This window comes from Hippoglossus stenolepis, chromosome 14 (assembly GCF_022539355.2).
Source record: "Hippoglossus stenolepis isolate QCI-W04-F060 chromosome 14, HSTE1.2, whole genome shotgun sequence".
NCBI classification, from domain to species: domain Eukaryota; kingdom Metazoa; phylum Chordata; class Actinopteri; order Pleuronectiformes; family Pleuronectidae; genus Hippoglossus; species Hippoglossus stenolepis.
Window position 1 is genome coordinate 13,193,296 of NC_061496.1, and position 11,956 is coordinate 13,205,251.

At 40.9% G+C, this 11,956-nt stretch overlaps 1 protein-coding gene across 3 annotated transcripts in view; it reads left to right on the top strand.

The window, feature by feature from the left end:
• Positions 1 to 11,890, top strand: part of usp13 (ubiquitin specific peptidase 13) — a 34,568-nt gene extending 22,678 nt beyond the window's left edge. For all 3 annotated transcript variants that reach the window (XM_035176937.2, XM_035176939.2, XM_035176938.2), the window contains exons 17-21: positions 86 to 229; positions 4,384 to 4,556; positions 6,974 to 7,163; positions 8,824 to 8,908; positions 9,221 to 11,890. In XM_035176937.2, coding sequence (XP_035032828.1) covers positions 86 to 229; positions 4,384 to 4,556; positions 6,974 to 7,163; positions 8,824 to 8,908; positions 9,221 to 9,317 — 689 coding nt within the window. In that variant the 3' untranslated portion in view covers positions 9,318 to 11,890. The remainder of the gene's footprint in view (positions 1 to 85; positions 230 to 4,383; positions 4,557 to 6,973; positions 7,164 to 8,823; positions 8,909 to 9,220) is intronic.
• The last annotated feature ends 66 nt before the right edge of the window (positions 11,891 to 11,956 follow it).

Sequence of the window (11,956 nt, forward strand, 5' to 3'; positions counted from 1 at the left end):
AGATCCACTGCTAAATCTGATTGGTTGATTGATGGAATCAGCAACTGCACGTTGCAGGTATTGATGTTGGTCTGTGTGTCTGCAGCTCCAGAAATAGACGAGGTGGCAGTGATGCAGCTGGCAGAGATGGGGTTCCCGCTGGAGGCCTGCAGGAAGGCGGTGTACTACACAGGCAACATGGGTCCTGAGATGGCTTTCAACTGGATCATAGCCCACATGGAGGAGCCAGGTGAGGAGACATCACTGCACTCAGGAGAACAGACTGAGTCTATGAGCAATATGCTTTCACATTATATTTATAGTTTTTATGCTGAGGCCAGAATTAAATTAAGAAAGGGATGAGAGAGATTTATGGGAAACACTGCAGCAGAAAGAAAGAACATGTGCCCAATTACTCCATTGTAAAAATGTGATGTGTTTTTGGATGAAGATGTTCACTACAGTATATTTTTCAATGGATGGAATTTAGAGCCGTTAATTTAAAATAGTTCTGATTAACCGATGCACTCCTTTAACAGGTTGGTACGTTAGTGTGGTGGTTAGCACTGTTACATCATAGGAAGAAGGTTCCTGGTTCCTTTGAAACCTGGTCTGTCCGGGGCCTGTCTGTGTGGCGTTTGCATGATCTCCACTTGTCAGCGTGGGTTTTCTCTGAGCACTCCCACTTCCTCCCACAGTCCAAAGACATGCATGAGTCTCTAAATTGTCCGTAGATGTGAGTGTTTTTTTTGTACCTGTTGGCCCTGGCGACCTGTCCAATGACAGCCAGGTTGTAACTGGTTGTATCTCCTAGGATTTGAAAGTATCAGCTGTTCCTTCCTGCATTCACAGTAGTGTGGAAGTATGTCTCTTTAAAACGTTGCCAAATTCATTACATGGGTCTAATGATCAGAAATAGTCAAGAAAAAATAGTCGTGACAAGAAGTAGAGGTTGGGGTGAGTGTTAAGTGAGAGCTCAAGGGTTAAAAAGGTAACTGCAGAAGAAACCAAATATACTAGTGACAAATAATCAGGACAACAGCTGCACTTTAGGGGGACACAGTTCTGCAAACACAGCACAAATCAGCAGCATGTGTAACACCTCATTTAAACTGGGCTCAGGAGTTATAATATCGTAGTCGAACTTTTAAATTGAAATCTCGTTTCTCGTTGCATCACACAAATAAGGAGAAACTTTGGATGATAACTGTCAGTTTTGATATCTGTCAACGGTTTTGTGATAGCTAGCATCTGGGGTTAAATCAACACTGTGTAACTTTTACAGAACAACATCTGCTGTAACAAAAAAGAACAAACTTAATTAATCAATTACTTCAGAGTTTTTTGAACTGATCTACATTTGAGCATTATACCCTTGAACTTACTGAGCCGGATCCTGGCAATTTATCTGCTACTATCAGTCAGTTACACACAGGTGATCGCACTCGCTTACCAAAGTACTGCAAGAACATGCGGTCAGGGTGAGGAGTGGGAATCAAAGTGGCTCCGTTCTCCCTATTCCAAGTCAGTGAACCATGAAACTAATTTTGAAGATGCTCTTTTAAGGTAAAAATGTTGCAGTGTGCTGCTATAAACATTTAAACAAGGTCCAGGACGAGATTTCTCCTCTGATTGTGGGGACGGGTGCATCAGAGTTGAATCGTCCCACAAGTCTGAGCCCTGATTTAATCATGAACACTGACACACTACATCACACAAAGAGGTGAGGCAGGTTTATTTTGTATGGGACCTTTTTAAACACAAAGGTAATTCAAAGTGAGAGACACATCACATCACACGGAGACAAATCCGAGCTGTTTGTGCGAGTGTCACACTCTGCGTCCCTCTGTGTACTGCAGGTGTTTGTCTGCGTGCGTCTGTCATCATCAGAAACTTTGCGGCAGCTGACTTTGTCTCTTGCAGACTCGCTCCACAGCGAAGACGTTCCCCCGTGGCGTTAACTCGTGTCACTTTTATTTCCCTGGTTGGCCTCTACAGTGGAGGCAAATTAGAGCAGCCCCCTGCCTGTTAGGTTTTAAATGGGCCTAATGCATCTGTAAAATAGGCTGCGTTCAGGCGCAATAACACCAGTAAAACAGTTTGTGCCTTTCTGCCGCTCAGAGGTTACTTGTACTCCTACCTACCTCCCACATTTGTTTGCTTTCATTACTTCACCATTAGCATAACTTCAGCTCATTTTCTTTGACAACTAAATTCCTCACATATTCATTTTCAGATCCAGTGGCAGTGCCTCATAACATTTTCTTTTTGACTTAAGTGAAGCCTGAGTGCTGCATTTACAGAATTACACTAATGGCGTCATCTTAGGAGGGAGAAAGTCAACTCAGCATTATTAACTATTTGATATTAGTTTTCAGTGATCTTGATAAAAGCTAAAAATGAGGCCACAGTTCGTAGAAACTTCATCAATGTCTTTAATAAAGGCTGTAACGAGAGTCACAGATTCACATAGTCAAAAGTTTAGTCTGGAAGTTAAATGATAAAGGATTTTAACTGTGTCTAAAGGACACGAGACGATGCGACAGAGCTGGCAGTGGCTCCACATTTCCATTCATGGCAAGGACAGTGATGAAGGCTCTGTTTATCGCTAACAGCAGAGCACTGAGTGTCCTTGTTCCCGGGTTGAGGGCCAATTCACTCTCATTTGAATCTGTTGAAAGTGCATAAAAGAACCCGGTTCCAAAATTGGAAAAACTTTATTCTTACTTGTTCCATAAGGGGGGGCTGTAACTGTTAACTGATTTTTAAAGTTCAGAAAAATTTGCATTGTAATTTATGTAAAAACCACAAAGACCTGCAGTCAGAAACACTGAGTTATGAACTCACCAAACATCACAATAAAGCTTTATTCAAATTCTCTTTCCTATATAATGAAGTTTATGGACAACAAAAACGAAGGTATAGAGGAAAATTATGTGTTTTGGTAAAATGTTGATTGTGTGTGTCTATTCGCTTTTGTTAAGTCTTTAGGACCTTTTCCAGCATAAACACTGACCTTGTCTGGATCAGTAGACCTCATGGGGACCAAAGCCTGGTTCAAGTGAAGCTAAACATTAATTCTGAGCTCCTGGTTAAGGTTAGGGGTGTGTATGGAGGTTGGGTTGATAGGTAGGGTAGGGTTAGTCATCAATTGGTCATGGTAAAGGTTATAGGGATAATGTTTTAGTCAGGCTGTGAATGCAGTCCTTATAAGAATAGCCTCTGTGTGTGTGTGTGTGTGTGTGTGTGTGTGTGTGTGTGTGTTCATTTGAACAGTTGAACACGTCTGTTTGAGATGTGTCGACTCACTGGGCTAATCTGGGCTTTGACACAAACATGCCACAGGGTCACATACTGTTTCCAGCACTAGAAGTATTCAGGGTGCCTGTACAGACACACACACACACACACACACACACACACACACACACACACACACACACACACACACACACACACACACACACACACACACACACACACACACACACACACACACACACACACGCACACACGTGATTGTATGATGATGGTTTAGCACTTGTGTGTTTCATGTCTGTGTTTATTTACAGGACCAGTTAGGTACAACACTTACCTCCTTCCTTAGAATAAACTCTCAGTGGAGTCAGCAGTTCTCTATTTGTTCTAAAATGCAGGGAGTGTTTGTCCCTATCTTAGATTATATATACTTTAAAGATCTAATATGTAACAATTCCGTAACAATGTCTAAAAATTACTTGATTTGTGTTTCCAACAATGTTCAAACCCAGAGAAATCCCCCAACTTTATACAAGGTAACGGGATGTTTAATTTTGGTCATGTTTTAATTGCGTCATATCCGCTTTACCTGTAACTTTATCTGTAGATTTGTCGGTCTCTGCTTTAACTTCCAGGACAAACGAATTATGATGAAGACAAAACAAACTGTTAGCCAGTTATCCAGTTAGCCAGTTAGCCAGTTAGCCATTCGGCTGTTTCTTCCTTCCACTGTTTGTATTGGTCACTCGTAATAGATCCTGATTACTCATCGCTGTGTGCTGCCTAGCAATAAAACTTTAATACATGACCTCATCGACAATGGTGAACGGCAACAACTCCCATGATCCCGCGCTGCTTCGCGATGTCATCAAACTAGGTCTTCTGTTATTGTATTTGTTGAGCGACCTCTAGTGTAGGAAGTTATGTATTGGACATTTAAATAAACCGGGTACAACAGCAACACACTGAAAATACTTGGATGTGCAGGAGGCATCTAGCAGCTTTATTTTGTCACAGCAAGCCGCAGAACTACAAATAAATATCTAGATTCTGCTAACTTTGACCTCCAAGACAAATATGTTCATTTATTGGGTTAAAAATAAACACAAGCTGCAGCATCACATTATTATTATTCTTTCCACTCAGACTTTGCCGAGCCTCTCGCTCTGCCCTCCATGATGGATCCTGGTCCCTCCATCAGTGACAGCCCCATGGGCGCCGCCACGCCTCTGGCCAACTCACCCCCCGAGGAGAGCATCGCCATCCTCACTTCTATGGGCTTCCCCCGCAGTCACAGCATCCAGGCACTCAAAGCCACGGTCAGTCCGCTGCCCACTCTGTTCTTCATGTTTGCTCTTCGTATTGTTAAATAACCCAGACTTGTTTTTTCCAGTCTTCATTCTCTCTTCTTCTCTAATAAATTGTTTCTGTCAGCTGATAATTATTAATCTTTAATGTTTTCTTATTAAGGGCTGTCTGCTTACTGCTTATCAACCTGGCTTTATGAGTTTCTACATTTGCCGCCGCCGACACCTGAGGCCTAATTCATTATCATTTTTTGCTGTGGCTGTATTGTGTTAGTGGCAGTGATAACAGTGATAACAGTGATTTGTTTTGAATGTGCACAAGGAGAACTGAGCAGCCAGCGTGGGCAGAGATGGTCGCAAGTTCTGATCTGACAAAGAAAAAAGAAAACTTCCGTAGGAGGTGCTCATGCCTTTGTCTGTTTCTCATAGAAACAATTTATAGTTAAATGGGAAAAAAAAGTTGAGCAAGAGAAAAAGTGAGGAGCAAGAACCACCCACACAGTTTGATAAGTGTCTCTGAGAAGTGCAGGGAAAAAAAGTGCATGAACAAAAACTGCCCGACACCACAAGAGTTGTCAGACAAAAAAAAGAAGTAAAATTAAGAAATTGCAGCAAAAGCTTTTCATTTGTTTATTCATTATGGAAATAAAAATGCACATTGTTAACAAAAAACTACAGAGACTCGGGTTACAGTCGAGGCGAGAATTGATTTGAGGATTAGTTTTGGGTTCCCTCATGTGTTTTCTCACAGTAGTTTCTCGTTCATGCAACATCGTCATTTCATTATAGGAGCTGAAGTGTGCAGTCATCTGCTTTCCTCATGAGAGACATGGAATAGTTGTTCCAGTTTACATTCACTAATTATACACACGTCAGTTGAGCAGTAGTACTACATTTGCATACTTCATGCCCAGTTCAAAGTAAAATTCAATAAGGAGCTCCAAACTACAGGGGTGAGCAGAAATGTGCTACCTATTAGAGCGTGGATACCAGACCCAAGTCAGTCAGGCCTATAATATGTCAAATGAAATTCAGATTGGATTCTCACACGTTCATACACAGCATCTTTGTGCAGCCCTGCCTCTGTCATACATCACTCACACTCTGCTGGCACAGCCGTCAGGGGCAATTTGGGGGGTTAGTATTTGTCCCAAGGACACTTAATTACGTGGAATGGGGGAGATGGGGATCGAACCTCTGACTTTCTAGTTAGTAGACGACCTGGTCTACCTCCTGAGCCACAGCCGCCCTATGTAACTCAAAACACATTTAGAGGTAACGCAAAAATAATCCTTCAGAAAATCTCTGTAATAAACACGAATGAAACTGGACGATAAAAATCTGAGAAGGGTTGGGAGGTGTTTGAAAACGGGTTGAGATGATGAAGCTCTGTCAGTCATATTTGGACTTGGCTGACCCAGTTGTTTTCTTTCCAAACTGCAAATTTAATAGGTGGTACATGTCAGAGTGATTAAAGTTGTCTGCTCTCCTTGCTGTTTACAAATAGTCCCAGCAGCATAAGGTCTCCTCCGCTGATTCAGCTTTAGAAACAGGATCTGCCTCAGTGACATGTGGAGACACTAGGTCAAAATGTGCGTAAAAATGTACAGTGCAAAAGTTTGTCCGCTTCCTGTTTTGAGATGGACCCTGATTCTCACGCCTCACATTTCAAACTGCATCCTCAGCAGAAAATAACCCGGCAGACACTTAGAAAGACACAGAAATAGACTCCCGGATTCCTTGTTTATCACCCGTAATGGCACCAAACTCCAATTGGGAGTTTGGTGCCATTGATGCTGTTGAAGTCGAAAAAATTAACACTTATTCCCCACTAGGGGGATGGGGATGTGAAGCAGAGAATAGTCTCGGGGATGGTTTATTATTAGCCTAAAATCAGAAGGAGAAACTTTTTTTCCCCTCCAGCCTCTGTGACCTGAGACAGAAAAGCAAACAGCTCGTCGGATGAGACATTCTCAAGGAATCACACCTCTACTTTGTATTAAAAGCAAACATCCTCAGAGGGAATTTGGCACAGATGGATGCCTGCCACCTCCCTGATAAATGACCGCTTATTTTAACTTGCTCCGCATCGGACTATTTTGATGCTGAGTTTGTTCATGATACGGCACAGAGGAAGAAAACAAGAATATAGAATATCACCATTTCTAAACCTCGACCCTGATTGTATCACCATATGCGATCTATTTACAGCCCATAAGTCTTCTGCGTGATGATATTTCCTGTTGTGGCAAGATTTTTTCTAAACTTTTGTGCAGCTGCAGACGTTACTATGCAGCGCTCTCGATACAATATCCTCCTACAGGGTGTTGAATTTTCACCCCTGATAAATTTAAAGATGTTAAATATTAATGGCTTTTTTTGTGTGAATGTCTGTGAGCTTATAACGTTATGTTTCCATTGTGTTTCAGAACAATAACCTCGAACGAGCACTCGACTGGATCTTCACCCATCCGGAGGAGGAGGAGAGTGACGTCCTCTCAGACATGGCCGACACAGAGCCCAACGACAACGCTTTCTCCAACGCCAACTCGCACAGCGACTCCACGCTGTCACCGGACAGAGAAACATCGGGCCCGCGGGTCAAAGACGGACCAGGACGTGAGTGACTCTGCACGAGCGACCTTTCGTCTCTCATGACTGTATTTGTTACTGAACCGAATATAGAGGAAGTTTTTGGAGTTGGACTTAAATCAAGCTTTATTGTAATATTACAAAGCACAAATCTTACTGACAAAGAAATTAGCATGGGGTCTGAGTCTATTGTCCTGAACTTCCACAGGCCAGTTTACGGTCAGTCCTAATTACTGTCTGAAGGATGACACACCATGTTGTCTGGTGCTGCTGGGCACTGACCTGCTCTGCCAGAACAACTCAAGGCCCAGTCGCATGAAAACATGATTCACAAGCTTTTTAATCTCTGCCTCCAATAATATTACTGCATCCTCATCAGGGACAGAGGCGTTGAAGGAAAGGTTGATCATTTTTCAAGTCCATCTTACAACATTATTCAAGTGCGTTGAACCACTTTTTTACTGCATTATTTCCTCTTGTCCATACGTTCCATCAACAAAATCATTCCCAATGCTCTGTCAGTGTAAGTGATGGAGAACAAATTCACCAGCACTTGTTCTGTCTCAAAAAAACACAACACAGTTTATCTGATGCTTATTCGAGTCTTGAGTGTTTTTAGTTTTTAATGCTGCCTTTTTGTTTAGTTTGACTGTCATGAAAGAGGGAATTTTATACTAATGAGTCAACATGTTTAAAGTGTAGATATTTTGCCTTATTTTCCATAGACATTATGAGGAGAGACTTATAGAGACTCACAGTAAATGATGAACCTGCTGCTCAAGATGTAAACAACAGAACCATAAGGCTATAAAGTCACATCACACTTATATCAAGTTTTATACTAGAATGACTGTAACTCTGGAAGATAAACACTTGAGTTGTCAAACTGCCGAAGCCTCATTTAAACTTCAGAATGACAGAATTATTTTTTTCTCTCTACAAGAAAAATGGATTTTGTTCCCCATCGCTAAGACTGAAATTTCTTTGCTGGCCGATCACTCAAAGGCCATTATGAAGAGAAAAATTACAGCAAGAAAAACCTGCTGCAGTTTTCTGACTATTGTAAGACTCAGAGTTGAGAGATTGTGAACCTCTCCTTAGATAAAGTGAGTTCCAGTGATTCATCGTGTGCAAGTTCTTTTAGTCAAGATCTTTGTTTTATCGTCACGACTGTATTTTAAAACGCAGCTGTAAGTATCACAGAGGACCATTGACAATGCAGACACTCTTAATTTGAAAATCTCAATGACGCTGCCTGATCAAATGAAAATTAAATAAAGAAAAATAAATTAAGATTAATACTTAGTTGAAATCAGACTGTCGCTTCATCATTATGAATTTTCTCTTCACTTTTAGCAGAAACATATTCTCACCTGTCTTTGTCCAAAGAGGAGCCTGTTTATTATAAATAACCTTTAACTGTGTCCTTTAGCTACTTCTCCTCTACTCCTATTTTTTTATTAAAATCGGACAAAACTGACAATAAGCAATTCATTGTGTGTTTGATTTTTAAGATTAGTTGTATGCGCTAGGCACTGCCTTTATGATTTTGTTGCGTTACAAACTGCTGAAAATATAATACAGATTGCGTTTTCTTGCATTCCCTTGTTTGCGGATCTTAACCAACTTCTTTATTTGAAACTCTGCTGTGTTTGTTAATCACAATATCTATTTCTATTTATTCCAGGTTATGAGCTCTTTGCCTTCATCAGCCACATGGGAGCATCCACAATGTCTGGACATTATGTTTGTCACATCAAAAAGGAGGGAAGGTGAGTTGTCCACAGTCTCACAAAATGATATTTATATAATTCTTTTTAATTGTAGAAAGCTTGCAGCATATTTTTAATCACGACTTTCCTGTTCAACAGTGGATGTGTTTTTCTTTTCTTTATCAGTAATCCCAGGAAATGTATTTTATCCAAAATTCAATTATTTTACATAATACAGAAAATAAATAATTCAGCTTATTGAGACTGAATGAAAATAACAAATTGACCCATTTCCTTTGTCAGTCAGTTTAGAAATAAACGGTAACAATAATTTCCGGCAGCACTAAACTATCATGTGGCGTCCTCCTGCAGGTGGCTGATCTACAACGACCACAAAGTGTGTTTGTCAGAAAGGCCTCCTAAAGACTTGGGCTACATCTACTTTTACCATCGACTGTCGAGCAGTTAAAGTGAAGTTCCCGCCCTCCTCCACCCAGCAACCTTTAAAGAACGACAGTCTTTCACTCAGAAGACTGGCAGACAACTGTGTGAACAGCCGCAGTGGAAACGATGGAAATAACCTCTCAGACCAGCTGCTCGCCTTACTGTGATGTCATTCAGGAGCAACCAGGAACACTGGTCAGAAAGGGAAAGCAATGTGCTTCATGTGCATTTGTGTTATGTTGCGCTTTAAATGTGTATTTCAGTGTTTATGTTTCAAAAGAAAAAGAGACGTTTTCTCGACAGTGCAGAGGGATGTGTGCAATCTCTCCACTTCTGGACTGTTCTGGACACACAATAATGCCACATATCAAATCCCATTGTTCCTCCTGCTCTATGCCTTCAGCTACTGTGCCAATATTTTCAAAGTGGTACATTTTATAAATGTATTTTGAAATGGCAGTGCTTCACTGCCAGCCCTGAAATGCTCTGAAACTGTGACAAAAAAAAAAACAACAAAGAAATTACTGTGCCGTTGGTGGCTTTGCAATTTCCTTTGAAAGAGAAAAGAATGTTTTTAATCCCCCGGGAAAAAATAATTTTTACAGTGTCTTTTTGTTCGGCTACTGAGAGAAATAAGCAGCATACCGCATGTATGTTTCAGAATGAAGGGGGGCACCAAGACGGCCGTGAAATGTGTAAAATGTGACAGTATTAGTGGCTGAATTATGGCTCATGACGTGTTAGTCACTGTTAATGAGGAAGCACCGTGGTTCACTGGCCGACTTATCAAGATAAAAGTATTATCTCCTTCCCTGAAAGCCTTTTTCGCTTTTGACCGGAACAACTTCGTATTTTGCACCTGATGCAGTAGAAGTAGATGTTTTTATTCACCAGGTACGAGCACATTGAATGTGATATCAAATTTCTACTTCGGTTCTGCTGAACCTGTCAAACCTTGAAGTGGCTGGAAGTGCATATTTCAGGTGGCTGTCAAATCCTCCATACTCATGTACGTTATATAGAAGTGGTAAAGAAGTCCACACTCAATTTGCATTGTAGGCTAAAGAAACGTGGACTCTCAGCAGCAGCTGGTCCACTTTGGTTCTTTTATCACTCTGACAGATTCAGACTGTGACCTGAGAGTTCAAATTCACCTTTCTGTTTGACCTGTTTTTTACAGGTCATTTTATTTCATTTATTTTCCCACATCCAAAAGCAATATGCACGACAACCAAATCCTCCCTGGCACCTGCTGTAAGAGTGACTCATATCTCCGGTGCAGTGCTGAATGTATCATGGTGCTCACTGCAAAACGAAACCTCTTCATCTCTTAATATGACAGTAGAACCAGTCACCATAACCTCATGCTGGGTCACCCACGTTTATAACCTCTGACTGTCAACATCATCTCAATGTCTGTTCTCATATCCTCATTATTTACTGTGATGCTGCATTGAACTGGACTTGAATCCAGTTTAGTTTTTCTCATCTCAAAAAAACGAACTGGTGTTTTGTCAGTTAATTCCAGTGCGACGACCTCGACATGTGGTGAAAGTGTGTGTCACTCAGCTGTGCACTGCGGGAGCTTGTTTTAAAGGGGATGTTCTGCTGAAAAGTGACTTAGCTCTGCCTTGTAAAAATTTAATATTGGAGCGTCACAGGGAAGGACAGTCCTCCGACCTAGAAGGTACATTTTCTTGAGCGTTGAAAGAAACAAAAAAATGGAGACTTAAAAAACTGTGGAAGTCTGGAATATGTTTGTCCTTTGAAACACTCACATGTAATGACTTTTACAAACGACATCAAAGGATCGTCGATAGAAACAAAGAAACTTTATTGAAGCACTCAGATAAAAATCTCACATCCCAGAGTAAAACCATATCTCTGCACTTCTCCCCTTTAGCCACACTGTGTCTAGACTTCCCTCGGCACTGATTCCGTTTTATTAAATCCCGAACCTCTCATCTCCATCAGATACGACCTGATAAAGTGCTGCGGTCTTCATTGTCTATGCAGCAGGAAATTCTAAAAGGTCTTTCTATGCAAGTCTTGTGTTTCTGCCATTGATAAAAGTTGCCGTCTTGCTAAATGATGTTTAGTCGTGAATGTCTTCAGATATCCTGTGCAATTCATTTTCTCTCCCCCTTGTCCTCCTGATTACATCATTACGTCATTTTCTGTTGTTTTGTTTCAGCTTTCCCTCCAGCTCGGTCTCTTCCATTCTTCTTCTTCTTCTTTACGTGGTTAAACGAGGCTTTTTCACTGTCAACATGTGCACTAGACGTTGACATTTAGTCATTTGGATTGTACCTTTGTACTCTTGTGAGTTTTGTTCTCTTTTCTCATTTAACTAAATGTAAAAAAAAAAAAAGGTTCTTCACCTGTTTTTACCCTGTTGCCTTTTTTGCAAACAAGTTTGTGCCAGTTGTGTAGTTCCCATTACATAGTTTTCCTGAAGGGATTATTTTAAGTTGACTTTTGTAATGTATGCGTTTATCCAAAAATGGCTTTGACGTATGTGGATAGAGTCATGACAGTACAGTGGCACTGTTTACTTACAATGTTTGGATAATTTAATAAACTACACCTTTGTTGAGACTTGGCTTCTTTAACAATGAACAGAGAAACTGCAGTTCAAGTGTTGTGTAAGAAAACAAACGAGAC